Source organism: Manacus vitellinus, unplaced genomic scaffold (assembly GCF_001715985.3).
Source record: "Manacus vitellinus isolate BGI_N305 unplaced genomic scaffold, ASM171598v3 scaffold_10_pilon, whole genome shotgun sequence".
NCBI lineage: Eukaryota > Metazoa > Chordata > Aves > Passeriformes > Pipridae > Manacus > Manacus vitellinus.
The window spans coordinates 16,460,960-16,484,020 of record NW_021938838.1 but is presented as its reverse complement, the minus strand read 5'-3'; the positions used below and the strand labels follow the sequence as shown (position 1 = coordinate 16,484,020).

Below are 23,061 nucleotides of genomic sequence, written 5' to 3'. Positions count from 1 at the left end.
CTTGGCTGGATCCTCTTCTGAGAATTTGAAAATAGGAAAACACCTTCTTTCTCAGGCATCCCCTGAAGTCAGCACCAGGAGTCTCATTCCCCATCCAGCCATCTGAGGGCAGGAGTATATGGACATGGGGCAGGAGTAAGAAGGGAACGGGAGGGAAGGTAGTGCTGAAGAGTTGCCAGGGATTTCCCTTAAGTAGTAGCTTCTCTGTTCTGGAAAAATTTCTGGCAAAAGAACAGGAAAAAAATTCCATGCCTTTCCCAGGCCAGGCAATGAACCCCTGAGCCCCAGCAGAGCCCTGCAGCAGTCCTGGCACCCCCATCGGGGCAGATGCAGGAGCACAGAGAGTAATCCAGCTCTGGGGCTGGTGGGACCTTGTCTTTCTTCCTCTCTCTCCAAAGTCTCAGGCCCAGCACAAAAACATTGCTGGCCCAAGGCTTCTCCATTAGCCAGTAGTGATGTTCTCACTGGTGGTAATGGGCCCGGGTCAGGCCCCTAATTGCAGCAATAGCTCCTTAAGGAGCAGAAAGAGCAGCAATTCCATCAGCTGTCACCACTGAGAGGAACAAAGTTCAGCTTGCACACGGCTCCAGTTGTTCTTCTTATTTATTTTTTTTGTGTTGCATTCTCTAATAATCATCAGAGTCCCCAGGAAATGTTTTTAAGGTGACAAATTAACCATCAGCAAAGCACTAATTTTTTTTTCTCAGTGGGGCTGTACAAAGAGCACAAAGCCCAGCAGCCACTGGGCAGAAGCACCTTTCACCTGAGCTATCCCGAAGCATTAAAGCACTGATTTTTGTGTCTGTCAGGCAAGAGCTGTTTACCTGGTGACAAAGCCAAATTGCTCCTGTTAAATCCAAACTGCACCCACATTTGCCTAATTATTACCCTTGTTTCTCTGGTGGGCCAAGCAAAGAGTTACCAGGCTGATGACACTCCAGAATCCCAGACTGCATGGCTGCTGAATACACAGAAACCTCCTGTTCAGCTCCCTTGCTGTGCTGCTCTTAATGGCACTTCATTTAGCTGGGATTGAATCCTTCAAGCTGTAAACGGGACCCTCCTTTTGGGTATTGTTTCCATGTCACTGTATTGCTCCAATTTGCAGTTGCACTCATTCAGTTTTCATTGCTCCTTTTCTTCGAGCAGCTTTCACTGAAATGCTGATAAAACGTGCCCTTTCTTGGGCTAAACCAGGATGTTTACAAGGGGAAAAACAACCCCACACAACCACACTGCAAATTAAACTCATTATTCTCTGGTCTTCAAGGAAGACTTTATTCTCCCTGTTGATTCCTAGGCTGTAATCTCACAGGACAGGTAGTGCCCTGCCGTTTGCATTTCTTGAACAGGGGATTGAAAAAGAGAAATTTCTGAGGCAGTCAGTGTCAAGCTGTGTATGCAAATAGCTCTAAACCCTCTCTGTGCTCTTCCCAAACCACTCTCTGATGGGATTGTTGGCAGTCAGACCCTTGAGCCTCCATGCAGAGTATGGGGGAGATGAGTTCATTTTATCCAACAGGATTTTCTGCGGGCTGCATCTCCTCAGAAGAGAGTCAGTAGCTGTTTCTGATGCTGTGTGTTCTGTCTGTCTTCTGCTGACTGTGGTTGCTTTGCTCCTTGCTTGCACAAGTCAGCTGAAGTGAACTAGACTGCAAATATCCCCAAACCTCCCCCAGGAGTCCTGATCTCTCTCTCGGTCTTGCAGCCCTTTCACTGTCAGTCCAGCCACGGGAATCCTCGACATTGGTGAAGCCATGCAAGTGACAGTGGAATATCACCCAAAGGAGATTGGGCATCATTCCACATCCCTGGCAGTGCACTACAACATAGTTGGTGAGTGCTGGGCACTGCACGGTGCACTCACCCTGCATCCTTCAAAACAGCAGAACCCTTTCTAAGCAGAATAACGTTAGACTTGCTCTGCAAACTACTTGTAGAACTGTTCATTTCAAGCCTCCGTGTGTTTCAGTGCTCAGAAGTGAGCAAAGAAGGGGCCAAGGCTGAGTCTGTCCCTGTTCTGGATGTGGTGTGTGGCTGTGTGCTGGTCCATCCCTGGGGGGACCCTGGTATCAGCATGGTGTTCTCCCTCCTGCACCCCCACCACAGTCCTCTACCAACTCCCCACTGTCCCAGCCACCTGAATTCCCCCTCCAGCAGCACTGCCCCATCCCAACTTTACCACAAAGAAAAGTGAAAACTAGTTAGTGTTTAGGGGGTTGATAAAGTGGATGCCCTCAAACAGGGATGAGATTCACCTGTGGTTTGCTCTGGTCCTTGTAATTAATTCCATCAGCGAGTGAGCTGAGCACAGACTCCTCTTTGCTTTGTTCCAGATGAAGATACCTACATCAGGCTTCTTGGAAAAGCTAAGGACTTCAACGTCGGGCTGGAGAAGTACTCTTTGGAATTTGACAAGACTTATCTCACACTGTCAAGCCAAAAAACCATGGTCATCCACAACAGAACTAACATCACAGCCCGGTTCCAGTGGAAGGCTTTTTCTACTGAGGCAGAGGAGCATCCACAGAAGATCAGGTTGGTCTGAAAGATGCGGTGACATGCACTGCCCAAGGGTAAAACTAACATATGGGCTCAGGGGCTGCTTGTGCTCTTGAGTGCTTTAGGGTATTCGGAACAAGCAGGTGTTCCTGCAAAGTTTGCAGGGCAGTCACAGCTCGCAGTAAAGAGCCAACAAAGTTGCTGGTTGTTCAGTTGTCAGTTCGGGAGAGGTGCAGTTTGCTCAGAGACAGGGGGACCAACCAGCAGCATGGGAGGATCATGTGGCCCTGTCCTCCCTTTTGAAGTGCTGTGGCCTCACCTTGAACAATGTCAGTGACCTCCAGAGCCACCTAATCAGCACATAATGGGGGACACACAGTAGGCCTGCTGGGAAGCCTGTAACTCCAGAGTATCCCAGCCAATGGAGAAACGGGGAGGGACCTGTGCTCCAGGCAAAGGGGATAAAAGAAGCTGCAGCCTCCACTGAGTTGAGAGACCTCGCTGAGGTTTGTTGAGTGAACTCTCCCTTTTATTAGAATAAAGGTTTATTTTTTTAGTTAGCTCCTCTGTCTCCTGGCCATTTATGTGAGTTACTTCTATACAGTCCCTCATTAGCATGAGAGGCGAGAGTGGGAGTAGTTTTGCCATTCCACATGCTCAGGTCTTAGTTCAGTGGTTGTCAGGGGTCCACTCTGGGGGTCCTCCAAGGCGAGTGCCCCCTAAATCAATTGTCCTATTTGTGACTCCGCTTCTTGCACTTGGGCAGGTATTCACTTGTTATATAACACAAGGCAGTAGAAGGTGGGGGTGCAAAGTATCAGGGCCTTCTGGCACATCATGGTGAAATCACTGTCTGTTGATGGAGGTTGAGTAGAGGGTTGCCATCTAAGTGGCTGAGAGCCCTCCTCATGCCCAGCACTGCAGGTCAGCCATGGAGAAACATTTCCAAATGCGCTGCCCCGTGGCTTGGGCTCAGCCCCTTGCTGGGGAGCTGCTGCTGCTCCTCCCTGAGCGCTTTGCTGCTTCTGCACTTACACTCAGCTCTGCAAATAAGTGGCTTATTAAATGACCTGCTGCCTTTGTTTCTCCCTGTGGCTGCAGGCTGTCTCTCAATCTGCCTCGGCCGCCCCTGGAGACAGCGAGGCTCTCCGTAGAGAAGCGCTATGAGGAGCTGGACCTTTATGACCGCGAGTTGGAGAAGGCAACAGCAAAGATTGAAGCAGACCCCATGCTGTTCTCAGACGATGTTTTCACCATTGAGCCCTTGGTAAGTGATAGCTGAGAACCTCCTCCCCCTCCCTGAATGAGCTCACTCGGCAGATCCCCACCTCAGCTGGCTTGATGTGCCCAGAGAGAAGACATCAGGTTCCTGGTGAGGCTGGAGAGCTTCTTGCAAAAAGCATTGCTACCCTGTGGGCTCCTGGAAGGCAGCAGGAACCTGCCTAAAGCTGAGCTCTGCTGCAAGGGCTCGACGTCAAGGGAGCTTGGTGCGTGTCCTTGCAGTGTCCAGAGGGATCAGTTATCGCAGGAAGGGGCACAGCTTACATGTGATGTGTGGGGCTTAGCAGAGGGTGTTGGAGCACTGTCAGTTCACAGATTGACCTGAAGCGAAAAGGAGGCCAAATTCAACCCAAGGTCATGGAAATGCCAATCCCTCCCTGGAACCAGGACTTACAGCATGTCTGAGTCTCCCTTCCAGTGTCATCTGGGAGCCTGAACACAAGACTTTGAAATGAACTTTTTGAGTTCTGTTGCACGCAGGGACAGAAAATCTTTTTCTGTTTATGCAAGCAGACCTCCATGTCCTTCCATCAACCAGAGCCCTGATTATGAGTATTGGCACAGCGTGAGATGAAGAATCCCCGCTGTCTGCGCAGTGCAAAATCCTTCCTCATCTTGGAGTAAACCCTACAATAATCCCAGCCTCTGCTTTCTTTTAAAATAAGTTGAACTAAGTTTTTTCTTTCCAAGGAAGGGGATCGTGTTCTCTTCTTGATTACTCCTATAGCCCATCTAAGGCCAAGAGCCACCAGTGTCAACACAACAGCAGTTTCACACCACTGTAGCTGACAGCAGCACAATGTGACCAAGAGCTTGTGTCAGAGCAGTAGGAATATTGTAGAGTGGGAGCTGATCAGCTGAGCATTAAGAGCATCCTGTGGTGTGTTGAGCTGGTTTTGGAGTGTTTCCTCAGGCTCTTTCTGTTGTTCACTCCTTGCTCTTAAGTAAAGGCTTACAGGTTGAAAAGAAGAAATGTGATATTGGAAGGTAAATCGTTTGCTGTTTCTTTCTGTTTTAGGAGGGAGAGGTTGGGCCACACTCTTCAGCTGAGATCAAGGTGTTCTTTAAACCCCGAGAAGCCCAAGTCTATACAAAAGTGGCCTACTGTTCCATCTCAGGTATGGCTCCTTCTCCTCTTTCTCTCACCCACAGTGAGGGGGAGGTGCAAATACTCTTCCAGCCCACTGGGCTCCCATGGAAGTGCTGGGAAGGGTCCATGGTCAGCAGGGCAGTGCTGGCTCATGTGCACTGTCCCTGTGGCTTCCTGGTGGTTTCCCATGCAAGGCCAGGGCTCAGGACACTGATCCCAGAACAATCCAAGCAGTGCATGGTTAAGCTTTCATGACATGGGTTTGCCAGTATTTCCTCAAAGGCCAAAGAGCTACACAGCAGAACAGCTTTAGGGAATGGGCACTAAGCCCCTCTAGAGCACTGACCTCCAGGATGGCTCCTCATTACATGGATCCATCATCAGGCAGTAGGAGCTGAGGTAGAAATGTGCTCCCCGAGCCTGGATCACCTCCCACTGCCCAGACAACAGCAGACCAGAGGTGGCTGAGCCCTGCTGAGCCCAGGCTGTCTGCAGAAGGACCACCCCTAGCCAGCACCTACTTCTCTCCCTGCGTGGGAATTGTCACCTTCTGGCTCTCAGGCTGAGGTGTGTCCAGGTGGTGGCCACTGGGCTTGCTGTGCTCAGCTTCCAGGAGTGCTGTCAAGTCCTTTTCTGGGAGCAGTTATCATTGCTCCCCCACCCCAAGTCACCCCCTCACAGAGGTGGTGGCTTTGCTGTGCCCACACAGGGCAGGGAACACTCACAGAGCACAGTGTGGTTCAGGTTCCCCTGTCCTTCCTCTCTGTCTCTGCATGGTGCTGCTTAGTGTTTTTCACCTTAAGTGGGAGATGGCTGTCAGGTTTCCATCCAGGGAATACTCTGGGTTTGCCCATCTAGGAGAAAGAGGTGGGAGGCCCATGGTCCTCCAGCAGCCAGGCTCCCGTTCTGGAGGGCACTGCAATCCCTAACCCAGCTACTCTGTTGCCTTCCTTCCTGCTCCAAGCTGATGGATACAAGTGTCAGGAAGCTTTTTATTTAGACAGTAATTGTGCAGGGATAACTCAACAAATGCCATCTACAGTAACTACTCAGGGCTCATGCTAACAAACTCTCTTCCTGCCCACCAACTGCCATTGTTAGAGCTGTGGAAGGAAAGCAGGGATTTAAAAAGTTGCTCCCAAGGCATTCCTTGTGATGTCCTGCATCGTGTGAAACTGTGCATCTCTGTTTGTTGACATGGTCAGATGAGAATCATGTTCCAAGCCAGTCACCAAACACGGGGACATTCTGTGAACAAGATGCTGAGTGTCAGAAAGCAGCAGAAGCTGAAGACTTTGGCAACAAAGTCCTGTGCTGTAGGGCCACTGCCCCCCAATTTAGTTAGAAGCCAGGCAGCAATGCCCAACTCTTTGCGAGCTTTGTCCCTTCACTGAATGGATTTCAAAGCTCCTCCAAGTGCGTGGGAAGGAAATCAGAATCATAGAATGATAAGGGGTTGGAATGGCCCTTAAAGATCATCTAGTCCCAAACCCCCCTGCCATGGGCAGAGACAGCTTCCACTAGCCCAGGTTGCTCCAAGCCCCGTCCAGCCTGGCCTTGAACACTGCCACAACTTCCCTGGGCAACCTGTGCCAGGGTCTCACCACCCCCACAGGGAAGAATTTCTTTTGTATATCTAACCTAAATTTCCCCTCTTTCAATTTGTCCCCATTACTCCTTGTCCTATCACTACGGAAATCATGTTTTAAACTCAGCATTGCTTTTTCAGGGTGCAAACTGGTGGCTAAATGGGAAACAAGCCCAAGGGGTGGGTTAGAAATTGGAAGCCAGCCCCAAGGCATATCACCTGAGGGAAGAGAAGGGTCCATCTCTTCCCCCGGAGCATCAGGAGCTGGTCTCACCCATCTCGGAGTCAGGGACTAGCATTGAGGCAGCCTGGAAAAAGCAGAATAAGAGAGTAAGAATTACTCTACTGAAATGGAAATCTCTCCCCAGGCCGTGAGAGCAGGCTGCCCCTGTGCCTCACAGGGGAAGGCCTTGGGCCCTGCCTCCGTTTCAAGTTTCCGGAACTGGACATGGGGAAAGTTTTGGTTGGAGAAGCCTACAGCTATGAGGTGAGCAGCAGGGGCTGGGGTAGATCCTGATGGCTCCTGGGGCAGAGGGGAGCCTGGTGGACTTGTGGAATTTCTGGCAAGTTGGGCAGTTGTGAGCAGGGAATATTTGACATCCTAGTCAAATCTGGGGAATTTCACAGAATCTGGGTCCTTTTCCAGGATCTGAAAGGTGTTGTCTGTTGTTCACGAAACCCCAGTTCCTGCTTTTTGGCAACCTCCCTTGGAGATCAGCTGGGATGCTTTCTGCAAAACAACCCCTCAACACATGAAAGCAACACTGGGTCAAAAAGCTGAAGTGTTCAGAGGCTTCTGTTCCAGCCTCAGACTCAAGGCACCTGTTGTACTGTTTTGGCTTCTGCCACGTAGCAGCACAGAGCATCTTCTGCCTTTCCAGGGGTTAATAATTTATTAGAAAGCAACTCAGCCTTCTGTAAGAAAGGAAGGTTGCTCATGTATTTCCATTTTGCTTTCTTGCTGCTGCAGGCAATCCTGGTTAACACGGGAGCTATCAATGCTCCCTTCCGGCTCATCCCTCCAACCACAGTCCACGGCTCCTGCTTCACCTTTCAGCCCCGGCAGGGCATCATTCCACGCAATGGGATCCTGCCCATCCAGATCTTCTTCAGTTCCAGCACCCTGGGGGAGTTCGAGGAAGAGTTCCAGTTCAATGTGGCTGAATGCCCTAAACCTGTGACCTTGATTGTCAGGTGAGGAAGGCTCTGGGAGCTTGGTGGGCACATCTGTAGCTGTCTCTGAGTAATCATCTCCCACCTGCCTCATTTGGTGGTGGAGCAGAGAAAAAAGGTGTTGCTTGAGGTCTTAGTCTTGGCTCTGATGTTGGCATCCCCTTAGTGTGGGGGTGCCTTCTGCCCAGTGCAGGTACCCAGGAGCTGGAGGGACTCCTTCCTGCAGGGTCTTCCTTCCGTTTTGGCCGTGCCAGGCAGTGGGAAGGCATCAGCTCTGGGCAGTTGCTGGTCTGGGATGTCCCCTATGAACACCCAGGGCTTTGGAGATGGGCCAGCCTGGGTGACTCTGCAGCCAGAAGAAGTGGTTCTAAAATCCTCTGTTAATGATCCGTGCCAAAGGGGCAGCAGCAGCCTCACATCATCCCTCGTGCCCGTGCACAGGGATGTGTTCCTGAGTCCTGTGCAGGGAGTGCTCTGGGACCTCCTTTCCACAGCAGGAAGGGACTGGGGTGGGAGATGGGGAGCTCTGCAGCAGCAGGGACTGTCACAAGGACTTGGGCATCCTCCCATGGGCTGGTGCCATTGCAAAAGATAATCCTCGCCCAGCAATGGGGAAAAGGGGTGATGACAGGAGAGGCAAAGCTCTCTCCTCAGCACCACAGCAGCACGAGGGCTTGTCCCAGCTAGTCTGAACCACGGGCTGGTGGGGTAATGTGGTGGAGGCAGGAAAGCTGATGCTGGGAGCTCTGGAGCTTTGGAGGTGGCTGTGTCTGGGCCACTGTTGGGAGGCACTGAATCAAGGTAGTAAAGAAACAAAAGGAATCTGCAGTCCATTCTACTAATAACATCAGGGAAATGGATAAAACATAACAAAAAGGTTATTACTTTGCAAGAGAAAAGTAGTGAGTCGGTCTTTCTCCTAAGGCAAGGGCACAGAGCCATCTCTGGGTGTGTGTACAGGGTCCTCCATGGGGCCAGCAGCACCTCGGGGGCATGCCCTGCCTGCCGTGGTGCCCTGAGCCCCATCAGCAGCTGTTGGCTGCCTCCTGTGCCCACAGACGCTGTGCTGAGCACAGGGTGCGGGGCTGGTTCGACACCCACGGGGCTCTGACACCAGCTTTGACCCACCTGAGCTGGAAGGACGGCCAAAGGCTTTGCAGTTCCCTTTAACCAAGCCATTGCCTCCTCTGTCCTCGTCCTCGCAGGGGTCACGTCACCGGACTGAGCCTGCACTTCAGCACAAATGGCCTTGACTTCAATGACGTGTCCTTTGGTGAGTGTTCCCTGGGCTTGGACACAGCAGGGGGGATCTGTGCCTTGCCAAAACGGAGCACTTGAACAGAAGAGCATCTGTCACTCGTGCTCTTCCATGGCAGCCTGCAGGGTGTTAACTCCAGGGCTGCTGATGGCATTTCACCATCATGAGCTCCAAAAGGACCAAAGGAACAGAAAGTCAGTATTTTCTGGTGTCCCTCGTAGTCTCTTCTGCTCCAATCTCCCAGTCCTTGCCAGCAGAATGACCGTAAAAGTCCTCGTCCCAGGAGGGCCCAGGGGATGGGACTGCAGGAGAAGGGAGCTTAAGCCATGTACCTTTAGTGTGGGATGTTAATTAGTGATGTGAGGGCACCTCATTATCCCTGAGCAGGTCAGATGCCCCAGCAATAGCTCTGCCTCAGGCACCTGTGTCCTCGGAGCTGTGGGCTTCTTCTTCTTCCCCAGGAGAAGCCCACAGCTCTGCTGACAGAGCTTTTGGCTGAACATCCAGAGCATTGCCATTGAAATGCTGGTTCTAGTTCTCCATCCCAGGCTCACAAAAGGCTTTGTACTGAGATGATCTACAGTTTAAATGTGAAATCAGTCATGGATTGGCTGAAGGGCTGTTATCATTCTGCACCCAGGATGCCTCTGTGTTTTCATGCAGTTCATGGACTTTTTAAGAAAAAACTCATTACCTTTCCTGAGCTGCTTCCTCCACTCCATCACTGCTGAGCCCCTTCTTAGTTTCCTTTTGAATAAATGAAACAACACGAAAGGCAGCAGGCACAAATATTGTTCTGTTAGAGGAGATTCATCCTGTTTACTCTGATTTCATTCCTAAGACCTCCTCAGCTGAAGGCAGCTGTTGTATCTTTGCTTCTTTTAACTATGCTGCTGGCTGTTGTCTGCATCTGGTGACCTTGGTCTCATTCCGGACTGGGACACCTGTGTTTGTCCTTTTTGTGCCCCTCCTGCCTCCCTGCTGGAGTCACTGCTGGAGCTGGGCAGTGTCACTGTTGATGGGCACGGAGAAGCTCCCTGCTGTGCCTGCAGCTGGTTTTCCTCCCCATCTGGGTTCAAATGACGCTTGGTAAGCAGGCCCTGGGAGATGTCTCCTCCCCACAGAGCTGGCCAGCCAAGCCACATGTCCACTGCAGAGCAGGCTGTGGGCTGGTGTCCTGGCTCTGCAGGACATCCCCACCAGGCGTGGCTGTATCCCAGCTTTCCATTACGGAAAGCAAGTCTCAGAGCTAAGGTGGTGTCAGCTCTTGTGGGCAGCAATCACAGCCAGTGTGCAGTGTGGCTGTGATGTCCCCATTTGTCGGATAAGACGAGACATGGTTTCTAATCACTGATCTCAGAGCAAGCCTCAGGTTTGCCTCTAGTGAAGTGGGCTGTGAGTTGTACGTGGTTGCCCCAAGCCAGGAGATACCTTAAGGATCCTGCCTAAAGAAACTGCATTGGGGTGCTTTGCATCATGTTCCATCCTCCCTTTCTTTTGCTGTAGCTTCTCCCCAATGACAACTCAGTGCTTTTATATCTTGAAAATGGTGGGAGTGTTGGCAGCGTTAACAGGGAATTTTATGGATTGAGTTTTCAGGGTAAATGGTCGATCTGGATGCACACTCATCAGTGTGCAGAAATAATTGATGGTGCTGGTTTGGGGCAGTTACAGAGGGAGAAACTTGTGGTGTTCAGCAGGGCTAAGAGTGGGCATTTCCAAGGCAGCAACCTGAGACCAGTGTCCAAGTTACGATTCATTGCTCGCTGAGCTGCTCAGTGAGCTGTCCTTCAGATAACAAAGAGCTGAACTCCAAGCGCAGTTTCATCCTAGCAGGATATTCACACCAGAAATCACGAGATGCTTGGTGCCTACTCAGCCATTTGTGTCATTTCCTAGGCTTTCCTCAGACCTTGTCGTGCCACCTGATCAACACCTCTGTGGTGCCCATCACTTTCCATCTTCGCGTTCCTGAGGACGGCCAGGGACAGCCCAGCCTTACCAGCTTTGACCAAGTGAAATACAACACTCACCCCTACTGGGAAAAAGGCACACTGGCTCCATGTCAGGAGAAGCCAATGGAATTCACTATAACACCCAGCACAGGGACTATCCCTGCCCACGGATTCCAGGAGATCAGGGTATGGGAGGAGTCTGGCCACACGTGGGTCAGTAGGTGGGGCTGAAACCTCACTGGGGTGTGGGAGGGCTTTAGTGCTGCCGGTTGTCAGTGTGTGCAAGGGAGGGATCTGCGGTGGTGTGGGAGCTGGGTTACTTGGAATGTTCCTGAAGGAGCACCATTTAGTCTCCAAAATCATAAGCTGAGATCACATGGTCAACAGAAGCCATTCGTGTGTTGTTTTTGAGCGTGACTGCTTTGACTGAGAACAGGCAGAGGAAGGATGAGGACAGAAGGTGGCTGTTAGAGAGATGCCACTGTATAAAGTAGTTTGCTTTTCTTCCTGGTCTCGTTTCTCCTCTCCCGGGGAGCAGAATGAGTTGTGGTCACTGCAGGGATCCCCAGTGAGGAAAGAAAAAACTTGGCAGCCATGAACTGCCCAGCATCTGCAGGAGCACACTTTGCTCTCAGCTTCCTGCTGAAAAGCTGAACTCATTCTGTCCAAGTCAACACATTTCCTTTGCATTTATGTTATTGTAGTCAAATGAAAAATGGGCCCCTAATTTGAAGACAGTGGTGAGTAGAGCTTAGTCTCATTATACGTGATTATGAATAATGCTTTAATTTAGCCACCTATGCCCTGACAGCTGCAAGGTGTGTTTAACAAATTAACAAGGCTTGTGTTACTCCCAGAGACTTGTGCTCTACGCATGGGCCAGCAGAAGAATTAAGGCAAAATCCTCCCTTTCCTTACTGTAAAACAGGAACTGGAGGAGACCACACATGGGTAATGAGCTTCTGGGAGAAGGGAAGTATTTACTGCTCTTCTCTTCCACCAGGTCACGCTGTGTTCCAACGACGTGGGACAATATGACTGTGATATGGTGGTGGATGTGGATGGTTTTGGCAAGGAGGTGTTGGCTCTACGCCTCAAAGCCAGGTACCAGTGCTTTCCTTGCAGCTGCTTGTCCTTCCCCATGCACCCGCCACCAGCACAGTGCCTTGCTCGGGGTTTGCTGGCTGCAGCTCCAGGAGAAGGCTTGCTTAATAAGCTGGTTCTACCCAGCTAGGTAGGAGAACAGCAGTGCTTGGAAAGCAGCCCGTGGTGAGAAGCACCCCTGCTCACAGCCAGACATGGCTCTGGGCCTTTTTCTATGGGGAACAGGAATGACATTATTTATTGGCCTGGCTTTTGCTGCTTGAGGTGTAAAAATTCCCCAGGTCCTCCTGTCCTTCTTCCTGCAAGAGGTGGGCTTGTGCTGGGTTCCAACCACACTGCAGCATTGGTTTGGGACACAGTGAGCAGCCTGCTGAGAGCTGGGGTCTGGTTCAGTTAACGAGGGCACGTGGCAATGGGAAAGGGGCTCATGGCAGGAGTGGGGAGGGCAAAAAAGGCAAGATCTTACGAGGGGAAAGTAGTCCTGGATGTGGCAGGTGGGCTCAGGTTTCCCTGCTTCCCTCTGGCTCTTTTGAGCATTAACGTTCTCAGACTTAACACAGGTGTTGCTGTCGCTGCAGCCAAATTCCCTCCTGTGGTGCTGCCCTGGGTGTCAGTTGAATGACAAGAGGGATGCAGTTCCCTGGTGCCGTTCCCTCTCCCAGGCAGAGCCGTCCAGTCAGTGCCTGGGCTGCAGTTTTGTAAAGCAAGTGCCAACGGGGACAGACCTGGGGTGCAGCAGCAAGGGAGCTGTAGGAACTGGGAGGATGATCACCCACTCCCTAGGGCAGGTGGTGGCTCATGCCCTCAACGCTGGGCAAACGGCTGAGTTTTCTGGCAGGGCAACAGCACCCTGGGAGAGAAGGGAGTTGTTTTTCCTTAGACACTGGAGTCTTGTGTTCTTGAGCCTTGGTGAGCATTGACCCTCAATGGGAAGGCTCCCCCCAGCTCACTGGGCTTGTTGAGGGAGTCCTTGCAAGCCTCCTTGGGCAAAGGAGGGGCTGAGGCAGCTGTGGGACAAGGCCCGTGCTCTGCCTGGGCACTTGGCAGCCTCTGCAGAGCTGAGTCTCAGGGTTTGCCCCTCCTTGACAAGACGTGTTTGAGTAGAAAGACATGAAAGATGATTTATCTCTGTAGGGGTATTAAATGTCTGTTGGACAGTGACAAATGTCTTATGCTCCATTCCATGCTCTGTGGGATAAATGCTCTCCATTCTCTCAGTATCTCTCATTCCCTCGGGGTCATCTCTTTGCCCAGATGTGTCGTTCCTGAGCTGTGTTTGCTCACCTCCACCCTCGACTGTGGACCGTGCTCTGCAAAGGTCCCTTGCCAGAAGATGCTGACCCTTGTGAACCCAAGCCCCCTTCCAGGATGCTACAGAATTCTCCCTCAGGTTTGGCATCTCATCTACCTCCTCCCCTCAAATACTACTGAGGGGTTTATTAGGGACAAATGGGGTTTGGATAAGACCTTGCTGGCTTCTGTTCAGACTTAAAGGTGAGCTGAGAATAGGATTCTACCTGAATGTAAACTTTAGGAAGCAGTTAAATTGGAACCTACCTGAATATTAACTTCAGGAAGCATTTTAACCTCTTCAGGAAGCAGTTTATATTCTAGTGTTTGGGATATTTTCTTGTGAGAGATCTTAGAAGGTTGTGAAAAGCTGCTGCAAGGAGGCTGCCAGCACAGGAGTGGGTGTCTGTGGATGCAGCAGCTGTTGGGACCCTCTGAGGATGCTAAGCCCCAACAATTCTTGCATCTTTTTTTGTGCCTTTCAGCTTTTTCCTGGGGATTTTTAAAAAACATGTGGGAGTTGCCATTGTGGTAGACGTTAAGGAGTTTAAAGTTTCCTCAAAGGTCCCTCTGAAGTTGCACTTGATTCTGTCCCTCTAGAGAAACCAAGAGGCCGCTGCTCTGTGGTACTCCAGCCCCAAACCATGTGGGATTATCCAAGGTCACGACGTGCTGGAGATCCCAATTACAGCTGAAGTCCAGGCGGTGGGTGCTCATTCCATCCCGGTGGACATCGCCGTGTTCGGGAAGGAGAGATCCCCACTGGTGAGTGCGAGGGGAGACGTGTGCCTTTGTGCAGCTCATCCTGGGAGGGGGGGTGAAGTGTAGAGGGATTCTTCCAGGGAAAGCTGGGACTTGTATATGGCTAGTGTGGACAAGGAGAGACAGCATTGGTGGCAGAAGCAGTTTATGCTGGAAAAGAGGAAGAGTGGAGTCCTCCTAGGGAGTGATCTCAGCATATAGTTCATCTAAGCTGAAATTGAAGATCATTTTATTTAATTAATCTTCCATTTAAAATGCTGGTAACTGTGGAAACATCTCTTTTAAAATGTCATCTCTCTGAACACAAAAGGAGGGTTTCTGGGAACCTTCAGCTTTCTGTGTCAGAAAGGAAGGCTGATGTTTGAAAAGTGGTTGCAGGGAATTAAACTTATATTCAAGCAAATGGAAATGATGATGATGCCAAATCCCCTGGATGGCACCAAACATCTCAAGCCGGGCCATTGCCGTTGTGCACATAAACCAGTCAGCAGGAAGGCCGGGCAGTGCAGGCTGTGCAGGGGAGCCTGACTTTTAACAAAACACTTGCTCGTAACTATCAGGTTGCTCCCCTTAAAGAGCAGGGTTTCTCCCCACCAGAATAACCAGTTGTTTAACTGTCAGACTGTTTTTAACTACAGATTTCTTGCAAAGCTTTTACCTTTGGGCCAACAGTTTACAGTTTGAAAGTTTCCCAGACTTTAATCTTTTTTTTAAGTTGGAGGGAAATATGTCAAATTTTTGCCTAAAAGGCCAGCATTTTAGCTGGAGTGTCATATCTGTCCCTAGAGAAATGACTTGAGTGCGATTGAGCTGTTTAAGCTTTCTTAACTTTCCCTGTTGTGTTTGTTTTTTTTTAAATCTCTCTTACCTGCTCCCTGGAACAGCAAATGAGTTTAATGTGCACTGGAAAGATACCGCTTGTCTACGCAAGTGTGAATAAGATAAACTTCGGCAAGATCCAAGTGATAAAGGACACTTCCCAAACTCTACAGCTGTGCAATCAGGATCTCATCCCCGCAGCCTTCAGAGTAGAGATTGTAAGTGTCTGTGGGGCTGTTTTCCAGTGAAACTCCCTGGTCAGCAGCAGCCCAGGACTTGGATTTCATATGTAAGGTTTCTCTGTCGCTCTGTGGCAGAGAGGAGGCAAGAGATTCCATCTGAGGCAAGAGGAGCCTGGCTCTGCAGGTGGTTTTAGCTGGGACAGCTTTCAGTGAAATAGTTTGCAGAGTTGTAGGAGCAGAAGTGAGTCTGCATTGTGGTTAGAAGTTCTCCCTTTATTTTGTGGAAGGTGCAAGGCACATTTTTGGAGCTCTGAGATGAAGAGGAGCCTGTGGCCCTCTGCTCCTGAAAGGCCGAGGATTTCCCCGTGGTTTCCTCATACCATCTACATTTGCTTTGTGCCAAAGTGCTGTTAATGGTAGAGACCAGGGTGTGAGGTCTGTCCTCAAGCTCCGGGTGGGGAGAGGAGTTTCCCCCTCCTGGGGGTCAGAGTAGCCGGGCTGTTGCACACAAATCCACCTGCGGGGGTTGTGCACCCCTGGAGCCTGTGGCCTCTGCAGCATTCCAGAGTATCTGGAGAGCAGCTGCAGAGAAAGGCTATTTAATTCGTGGAGGCTGCACAGGACAGAAGGAGCTGGGGCTGCTCCCCTGGCAGGGCAGCTGAGCTGGTGCAGCAGAGTTGGTGCAGCCAGCAGGGCTGGGCTGGCTGGGATGTGCTCCCCGCTGCAGGGGGGGCTGTGAGGGGCTTGGAAAACAGGCTTGGGAGGAGGGGTTTGTTCTCCACCATGCTGAGTGGGCTGGAGCTGGTTGAAGCCAGTCCCGACACGGTGGGTGTGGTTGTGTCTGTGGATAAAGCATCAGGCAGTGGGGGAGAGTCCGGGCTCTGCCTCCTTGACCAAGGAGGAGGAGAGCGAGTTTTCCACTTGCTGCTTTCCTAGGTGTCTGAGGAGGAAATGTAACCTCCAAGTGAGGGATTTCGGGGGCAGCTTTCTCCAACTCCACAATGAAGTTCTGCTCTCCACCCCTGCAGAGAGAGCAAGCCACCTCGGATGGGTGGTGCTGGCGTGGAAATGATAGTTTTTGCACGCTCATACTTGGTCGGGACCTGCCGAGCTGTGTCTGTACAGCTGTCCCAGTGGAAGGCCCTCCCTCCCTGCCCAGGGCAGCTTGCAGCTTTCTTACCCCATCCATAGAGGGAAGTCCATGAGGAAGCAGAGGACCAGAGTGCTTGGGAAGGCTGGGCCATGCCCACAGGGCAGTCTTCTTTCTCCTTACTGTTTTCCTGCCCTGCTATAACCATTTAGAGCTGACTTTTCCAAAGCAGAGGGCTCTGGGGCACCTCTTGGCAGCTGATGCTCAGTGGGAAGCCAGAGCTTTGGTCCTTCAGGGGCGAGGACTTTCGTGCTGGGCTTTTGCTCAAGCAGTTTTGCAGTTAGTCTTCAGGCTCTCAGCAGTATCCTCCAGCTGTGTGGCTGCTGTGGTGGGATTTGAGCAGTTATGGCTTTCTGCATCCTTGAGCCTTTGTGAAAACCCAGCTCTGTCGTGGGCAAGCCAGGAGAGAGAAAGTAGCTTCCCTTGGCACACACTCCAAGAAAAGACTGGAGAGGGAATAACCTTCTCCTGAGGAGGAGCATCCCTTGGGTTGGGCAAAACTTAAAAGTCTGTTAAAATGGGTTCAAGGAGAGTAAAATACAGGTTGTATAAGCTCTGCTCTTGTCCAGACACAGTAGCTTAGATTTAGGGAAACGAAGCCTTTATGATTTTTATCCTCCTCTCTGTAGTCATTCCCTTTCTCACACCCCACAAGTCACCAGGGTCCATGGTTTCCACCCTAAATGCATGTTTGCCTTGTCTTACAGGGTGACAGATGCTTGAGTATTGAACCCAGGGAAGGAGTGGTCCCTGCCAAGGCTGAGGTTCCTGTTGTTGTCACAGCAAACCTGGATGACACTGGGAGATTTGAAGGCAGTATGAAGCTGTTCATTGAGAACAGCCTTACCAGTGTCATCCCCATCCAGGCTGTGGGCATCGGCACCACAATTACCATTGACAAACCGTTTGCGCCGAAGCTGAATTTGGAACCCCAGTTCAAGTAAGAGATCTCTTTAACTCCTGCCTCTCCTCTTGGCTCAGCAAGGAGCAGTTATGCTGTAGACTTTCAGGCTAAATCTTGTTCAGTGTTCCTGGCTCTGTTTCCCTGAAGCCAGAGATTCCTTTAGAAACATGTTGTTATGCTCAGGTTCCTTAAATTATTAGAGAGACGCCTCTGCCCAAATTAAGGGGCAAAGGAGACCATTTGCCAAAGTCAGTAGTATGGATTTTTATTTAACAGTAAATGTGAGGTAGAGAGAGATAGAAAGAAATTGGAAAAAGAGAGAAAGGGGGAGAGAAAGAATGACAAAGAGACAAATTAAGTAGAGAAAATATCACTGCTCCTTGGATTCCAATGGCATCCCATTGATCCTCTTCTTGTGGCCTTCTCGGTGATGAAGTGTTCTCAAAGTGATGGTTTCAGTCTGGATCCATTAAGGGAAGCCCAGGATGGTGAGGGAAAAAGCCCATGGTGATGAAGGAAGTCCCTTGTGGTGAGGGAAGATGTGGAAATACTACATCACCAGTATAAACCTATTCCTCTTTGCAATAACGACATCAGAAGGGCACCAAACATTATCTCTGGTCCACATTAAGAGCGGGAAATGAGGATGGTCTCCAAGCTATTAACACCTCAGATTGCTCACTAAGAGCACTTGACTGCAGGGAAATAGCAGCTCCCATGACCTTTTCCATCTCTGCTTCTCCTCCAGCCTCCTTCCCTGCATTTTGCGGTTCAAAGTTACAAACAAGGGGCGTCAGTTCCAGCGGCTGTTCTGGGGCACAGAAGGTTTCAGCACCTTTCGACAGCGTCATCCTCTCCCTGCCCTCAGTGTCACCAAGGGCAAAAATGCTTCCCAGAGTCCCACCACTCCTGTATTTAAGCTGCGGCCACGGAATATGGATCTGCAGCCAGGCGAGACTATGGAGCTGGTGGTGGAAGGCTTCTCCAGCATTGTCCAGGTGAGGTCCCTGCCAAGGGGTTTCTCCTGGAGCCCCTTGACGTTTGCCTGGGAAAATGAGCAAGGGCCTTCAAGACAGTGTTTAAGGCTACAGGTTTCCATGGCAGCACCAGTGGCTTTCCTTGCTGGCCACCATCAGTTGCTAAGGCTTTTTTGTGATTCCATAGCTACCAAACCCCAGTGCTGATCCCAAAATACGGGCTGAAGGAAGTATTGCTCCTTCGGGGCAAACAGGTTACCAGTGTCACCTGCTGAGGCACAAAGGAAGGGCAGAGAAAATAGGTTACACTTAAAAGTAGGAGCCCGAGCAGAAAGTAAATTAAACAAGTGCCAAGTGGTTTCTCTGGGGTAAGCAGAGAATAAAGGAGAAGCCCTGTGAAGGGAGGGAGTGTCTCACGAGTGCCTTTTGTGGCTATTGGGGTGCAGTGTTATGGCCATTGGAGCACAGAAGAAATAGGCTGCAGTACAGGAAGAAAAGGGGGCAGTGTCTGTAACTTTGTGGCCCGTGGTGGGTGAGGAGCCAATGCAGGGTGTTTGCTGGACACCCTGCCAGCAGCACTGGTGACAAGTGACTCTTGCATACAGGACGTGGAGGAGAAACTTGTGTGTGAGGCAATCGTGAAGCCAGAGATAACAAAAAAAGAGATAATCAAGACAAAGGTCACCTGCAAGTTCATTTCTCCCTCTATGCAAATATCATCCAGAGCAATCACTTTCCATGTGGAGAAGGTAAGTCTCTGGATTGCATCCTGGCATTTAACAGCATGGCTCAGTGAGAGAGCTCGTGGGGGGGGTGCTTGTGTTAACACCCCTCTTTACCCTTCCTGAGGCACTTTGCAAAGTAAGTGAGGATGTTTTTAGAGATGAGACTGGTTTTTAACTTCCTCAAAGCAGAATTGCGGCTCCAGCTGCGCTGCTGAGGGGGACCATGGCCACCTGGACCGTGGCCACCTGGAGAGAAATGCCCCTTTCTGTGCTCACTGTCAAGGGAGGTTTTTGAGGATCCTCCAACGCATGGTGATGTCTGAACACCAGTGCTGTAGGGAAGCTGGGAAAACCAGAGATTTCTGTCAATTCCTCAGGCTGATGAGGAAAAACTTGTCATCTCCTGTGTGTCTTTGCTTTCTCTGCTGCTGGTATGGATGCTCTATGGTATAGCTATATGGTATAGCTCTGTGCATTTCCCCAAGCCTCGTCTGCTTCAAAGGACCCACACATGTCCTGCAGCTGCAGTGATGATGACACCAAGGCAAAGCAGGTGCCCTTTAGTCTCTGGATCCCAACTTCTGCATCATCATTCCCACAAGGGGTCTGGAAAAGATGTTGCATTATTTAGTTTCTGTGGTTTTGGGTCTCTCCTCAGGTTCCCAGGCTTCCATAGAAGCACTAAATCCTGGGAACAGGCAGTTCAGATGTAATGAGAAGCTTTTCAGCTCTCCCCGATGCCTGCCTGTGCTCTGCTTGATGCCACACTGATTTATGGAATACTCTGGCACTGCAGCTGTTTGATATCAATATATCCAGAACTAGTTTCCCAAACTCTCTCTGGTTTCTCTGCACCATGCAAGAAGCCCACCACAATGCACAGGCAAGAAGAAGGAGCTTAGGCTGATTATAGCTTTGAGGTTATAGATACCATGTGCCTGTAGCAGAGGCAGCAGGACACATTGCAGAGGGACTGTTGAGGTTTCTGGCTGGCCACATGTTCATGGAATGTTCAAAGTTGACCTTGGGCTGCTGCAGGATCTCCACCATGGGCCAAATCCTGCTTGCTTTTCTCTTCTGACTGGCATCACTGCTTCTAGGAGGCTGCTGGAGCCCATAAGGCTGTGAGAAATGACTATACATGAAGGAAGATCATCTTGTGCTGTTGTGCCCAAGAGAGGAGACAAAACTGGAGACAAACTTTCTGGGGTCATTTTCTGCCTTTGATTTTGTTCAAGCAGCTGCCTCCTCTCAGGGCCCTATTCCCTCCTCTGTACATGGGAGCGTTTCCTTGTCTCCCAGGGGAAGCTGTGGTTTCCAAACATGAAAAGAATCAGCTCTAGAGAAAAATGTCCTGGAAGGTTTAGAAACAAATAAAAAGAGTAAATAGAGATGTATGCACTTCTGAGGTTGAAAAATGTGAAATGCATTGGAAGGGGAAGGAGATCTGTGGCTCCTTGAGGTTGTTTTTCCTTGTCTCCTGTTTCTGTAGTACCCTGATGACGTCCTGACTCTTCAGTACAAGCCTCTGTCTTTAAAAAACACCTGCTGCCTACCATTCCACCTTTTGATGGACTTGGAGCAGCCATTCCTAATCTGTGATGCAAACCAGCAGCCCCTCCCTGCAGGGGCCCAGGTGAGCAGACAAGGACTCTCCTGCCAGTGGGCTTTGAAGAGGGAGGGCTGTGGTGGTGCCCTTCTGTTGGGAGGTCCTCGAGTCAAGAAGTTTATTCCGTAGAGTCAGCAGTGGACTGGCCTGAACTGTGAACTGAGTCAGCAGAGCTGCTGAAGGAAGCAAATCATTTCCATCTGAATTGGAAAGATCCCTCCTGGCTCTAAGATACAAGGAGAAGGGAGCAGGCAGCCAGGTGTGGGCAAGCCATGCAGCAGAGGTGTCTCCTGGAGAGCATCCCAGCTCTCCAGCAGCCATCCTCTTGTATTGCTGCTGAGCACAGAAACAGGAGCCTGAGAATCCCCCACTGGAGTGTGGTGCTTGCAGTCAGACCCCCCCTTGTAAAGAACTGAAGGGTGGACTGGGAAGGCCATGCTGGGGTCACACTTTGAGTGTTTACGGTTTCGTGCTGTCAGACCTTGGGACTTCATCGTGTGGGTGACTGACACTCCTTGTCTCCTTGCAGCCTGTGAAGATGGAGGCAGGTCAGGAACTTCATCTCTACATCAGCTTTAACCCAGCTTATGAAAAGGATCCGATCAGCTGGGCAGCAAAGAAGACTATGAAGATCCGGCTTGTGGAACATCCTTATGAGGAAGAGATCACCGTTCAGGGAGAGGTCTACTTCCCAAATCTCTGTATCCCGACCAAAGCACTGGACTTTGGTTGCATCGTGAGTGGCACAGAGCAAGTGCGTTACCTGGAGATGACCAACTGCAGCCCAATTCCTGCCCACTACCACTGGTCATTCCAGGTGGACAGCAAGAAGTACCCAACAGGGTATGTGCACCTTTGCCCTCTCCTGGAAGCTCTTTTTCCAGATGTCCTGTTTGTACTTTGCAAAGACCAAAGCTGTTTTCCTTTTGACTTTCCCTTGTGGAAATAACACCGACCATAACAGCTGTGGTCAGGCTGGATGCTCAGGGAATAAGTGTTTTCCACGAGTTTGGTGCTGCTGTAGCCCCCCTACTGGTTTCCTCTAGGAAGGAAAGCTGGTGGGGAAATCTGCTTTCTCAGACTTCTGTGGCCTGAGGCAGTGACCACCTTGGTGAAGGGCTCCTAGTCCCAGCTCCACAGTGCTGGTGGAGGTACTTTCACAGCCCTTTGGCCCCTCTGCTATAGGATGGGTCCTCTCTGCAAGCAGAGAAACTGCTCTCTGCTCCTTGCCACCTTCTCTGCATGCCCAGCCTTGGCCTGGAAGTGCTGGAAGATGCCCAGAAAGTCCCAATTCACACCACAGAAAGAGCTAGTTAGCACCTGAGCTGATGCTGAACATCTTGTTACCTTCCCCTTCCTTCTCCTTTTCTGAGACACCCCCTTTCTGAGCTCACTGCACCTGCACCCACCCAGGGGCTGCATCCTGACGAGGAATTGCTCGTGCAGGTGTCCCTCCCTCCCACTGCAGGTCTGTGATCATAGTTATGTTATTTTCCAGGTTCATACCTTCCCCGCCTACATTGAAACCCCAACCACAAATGGCCAGGTTCGGCTGTGTTGAGTGTGGGCGTTATTTAAGGAGATACTTCAGACCTGGAAGTGTGCAGAAGCCAGCCAAAGCCCCGGAAGCAGCGCAGGACTCTTCCCAACAGTCAGCACACTGCCAGGAAACAGAACAGCGTTGTTCCCAACAGACATCAAAGAACTGCGTGCAAGATTCTTCTGAAGAGTCATCAGATTGGGAGGACTCCCTGGAAACAGAGCAAGATTCTTCACTACAGTCATCAGATTCAGAGAACTGCGTGGAAACAGAAGATGATTCTTCTGAAGAGTCATCAGATTCAGAGGACTCCCTGGAAACAGAGGACATTTCTCCTGAACAGTCATCATCAGAGAAGTCCCTGGAAACAAAGCAGGACTCTTGCCAAAAATCATTGCATTCAGAAGACTCCCCGGAAGCAAAGGTGGGTTTTCTTGTGCACCTGCCACTTGTGTTGCCTCTCCCAGCTTGCCACCAAAAAGCCGTGCTCGTGCCGACCTCCCCTTTTGCTGCCCTGCTGTTCTGTGCCCTGAGAGTGGGCTGGGCAGCAGGGCCAGTGGCTGGACATGGGGCGTCTGGGGAGGGAGAAATAGGATACTTTTCCTTGGAGAAGCCCACTCAGATCCTACAGACCTATGCTGAGTTTGGGATTTTTTTGGCTTATTTTCCTTACAATGTAAAATGAGGCTTTTCTGCATCATGATGAGAAGGTTTCCAGTTTCCCTCCTGTAGCAAGCCGTGTCAGATCCTGATCTCCATGTATGCCCTTCCCAACCCAGCTAGACCACCTGCTTTCAGGTCTCTGCCTTCACCCAAGTGCCAGCATTGCAGTGACAGCCCCAGAGCTGGCTTTTATAGAGTGAGACTTGGCAAGGTGTCCTGGAATGGAAAGTGCCTTGTCTTCCAGGTGCCACCATCCACTGCTGCAGGGCCTCAGAGCTCAGCAGAGACGGAGGAGTCTGTGAAGTCAGAAGAGGCAAAGCCCCCTGGCTTCAGAGCAGAGGAGGTGAGTGGGAATCTCTCTCACTTGCACGTTTTCAGCGTGGCAAGCAGGTCTGTTGCCCCCAGAGCTACAGAACTTCCTGTGCAGCACCCATGGAGGGCATTGCTCCCCTGGTACCTCATCAGGTGCTCAACAGGATATTTTTCAGG

The 23,061-nt window shown here is 50.7% G+C and overlaps 1 protein-coding gene across 1 annotated transcript in view; it reads left to right on the top strand.

The window, feature by feature from the left end:
- Positions 1 to 2,449: 2,449 nt before the first annotated feature.
- The window catches only part of LOC103766317 (hydrocephalus-inducing protein homolog), a 50,481-nt gene continuing 29,869 nt past the window's right edge, over positions 2,450 to 23,061 (top strand). Inside the window, exons 1-17 of the mRNA XM_029965563.1 lie at positions 2,450 to 2,538; positions 3,604 to 3,769; positions 4,802 to 4,901; positions 6,830 to 6,948; positions 7,432 to 7,655; positions 8,840 to 8,907; positions 10,792 to 11,033; positions 11,851 to 11,951; positions 13,206 to 13,341; positions 13,842 to 14,006; positions 16,862 to 17,094; positions 17,807 to 18,056; positions 18,641 to 18,784; positions 20,253 to 20,396; positions 20,899 to 21,212; positions 21,868 to 22,333; positions 22,817 to 22,915. Of these exons, the coding sequence (XP_029821423.1) occupies positions 2,450 to 2,538; positions 3,604 to 3,769; positions 4,802 to 4,901; positions 6,830 to 6,948; positions 7,432 to 7,655; positions 8,840 to 8,907; positions 10,792 to 11,033; positions 11,851 to 11,951; positions 13,206 to 13,341; positions 13,842 to 14,006; positions 16,862 to 17,094; positions 17,807 to 18,056; positions 18,641 to 18,784; positions 20,253 to 20,396; positions 20,899 to 21,212; positions 21,868 to 22,333; positions 22,817 to 22,915 (3,060 nt within the window). The remainder of the gene's footprint in view (positions 2,539 to 3,603; positions 3,770 to 4,801; positions 4,902 to 6,829; positions 6,949 to 7,431; positions 7,656 to 8,839; positions 8,908 to 10,791; positions 11,034 to 11,850; positions 11,952 to 13,205; positions 13,342 to 13,841; positions 14,007 to 16,861; positions 17,095 to 17,806; positions 18,057 to 18,640; positions 18,785 to 20,252; positions 20,397 to 20,898; positions 21,213 to 21,867; positions 22,334 to 22,816; positions 22,916 to 23,061) is intronic.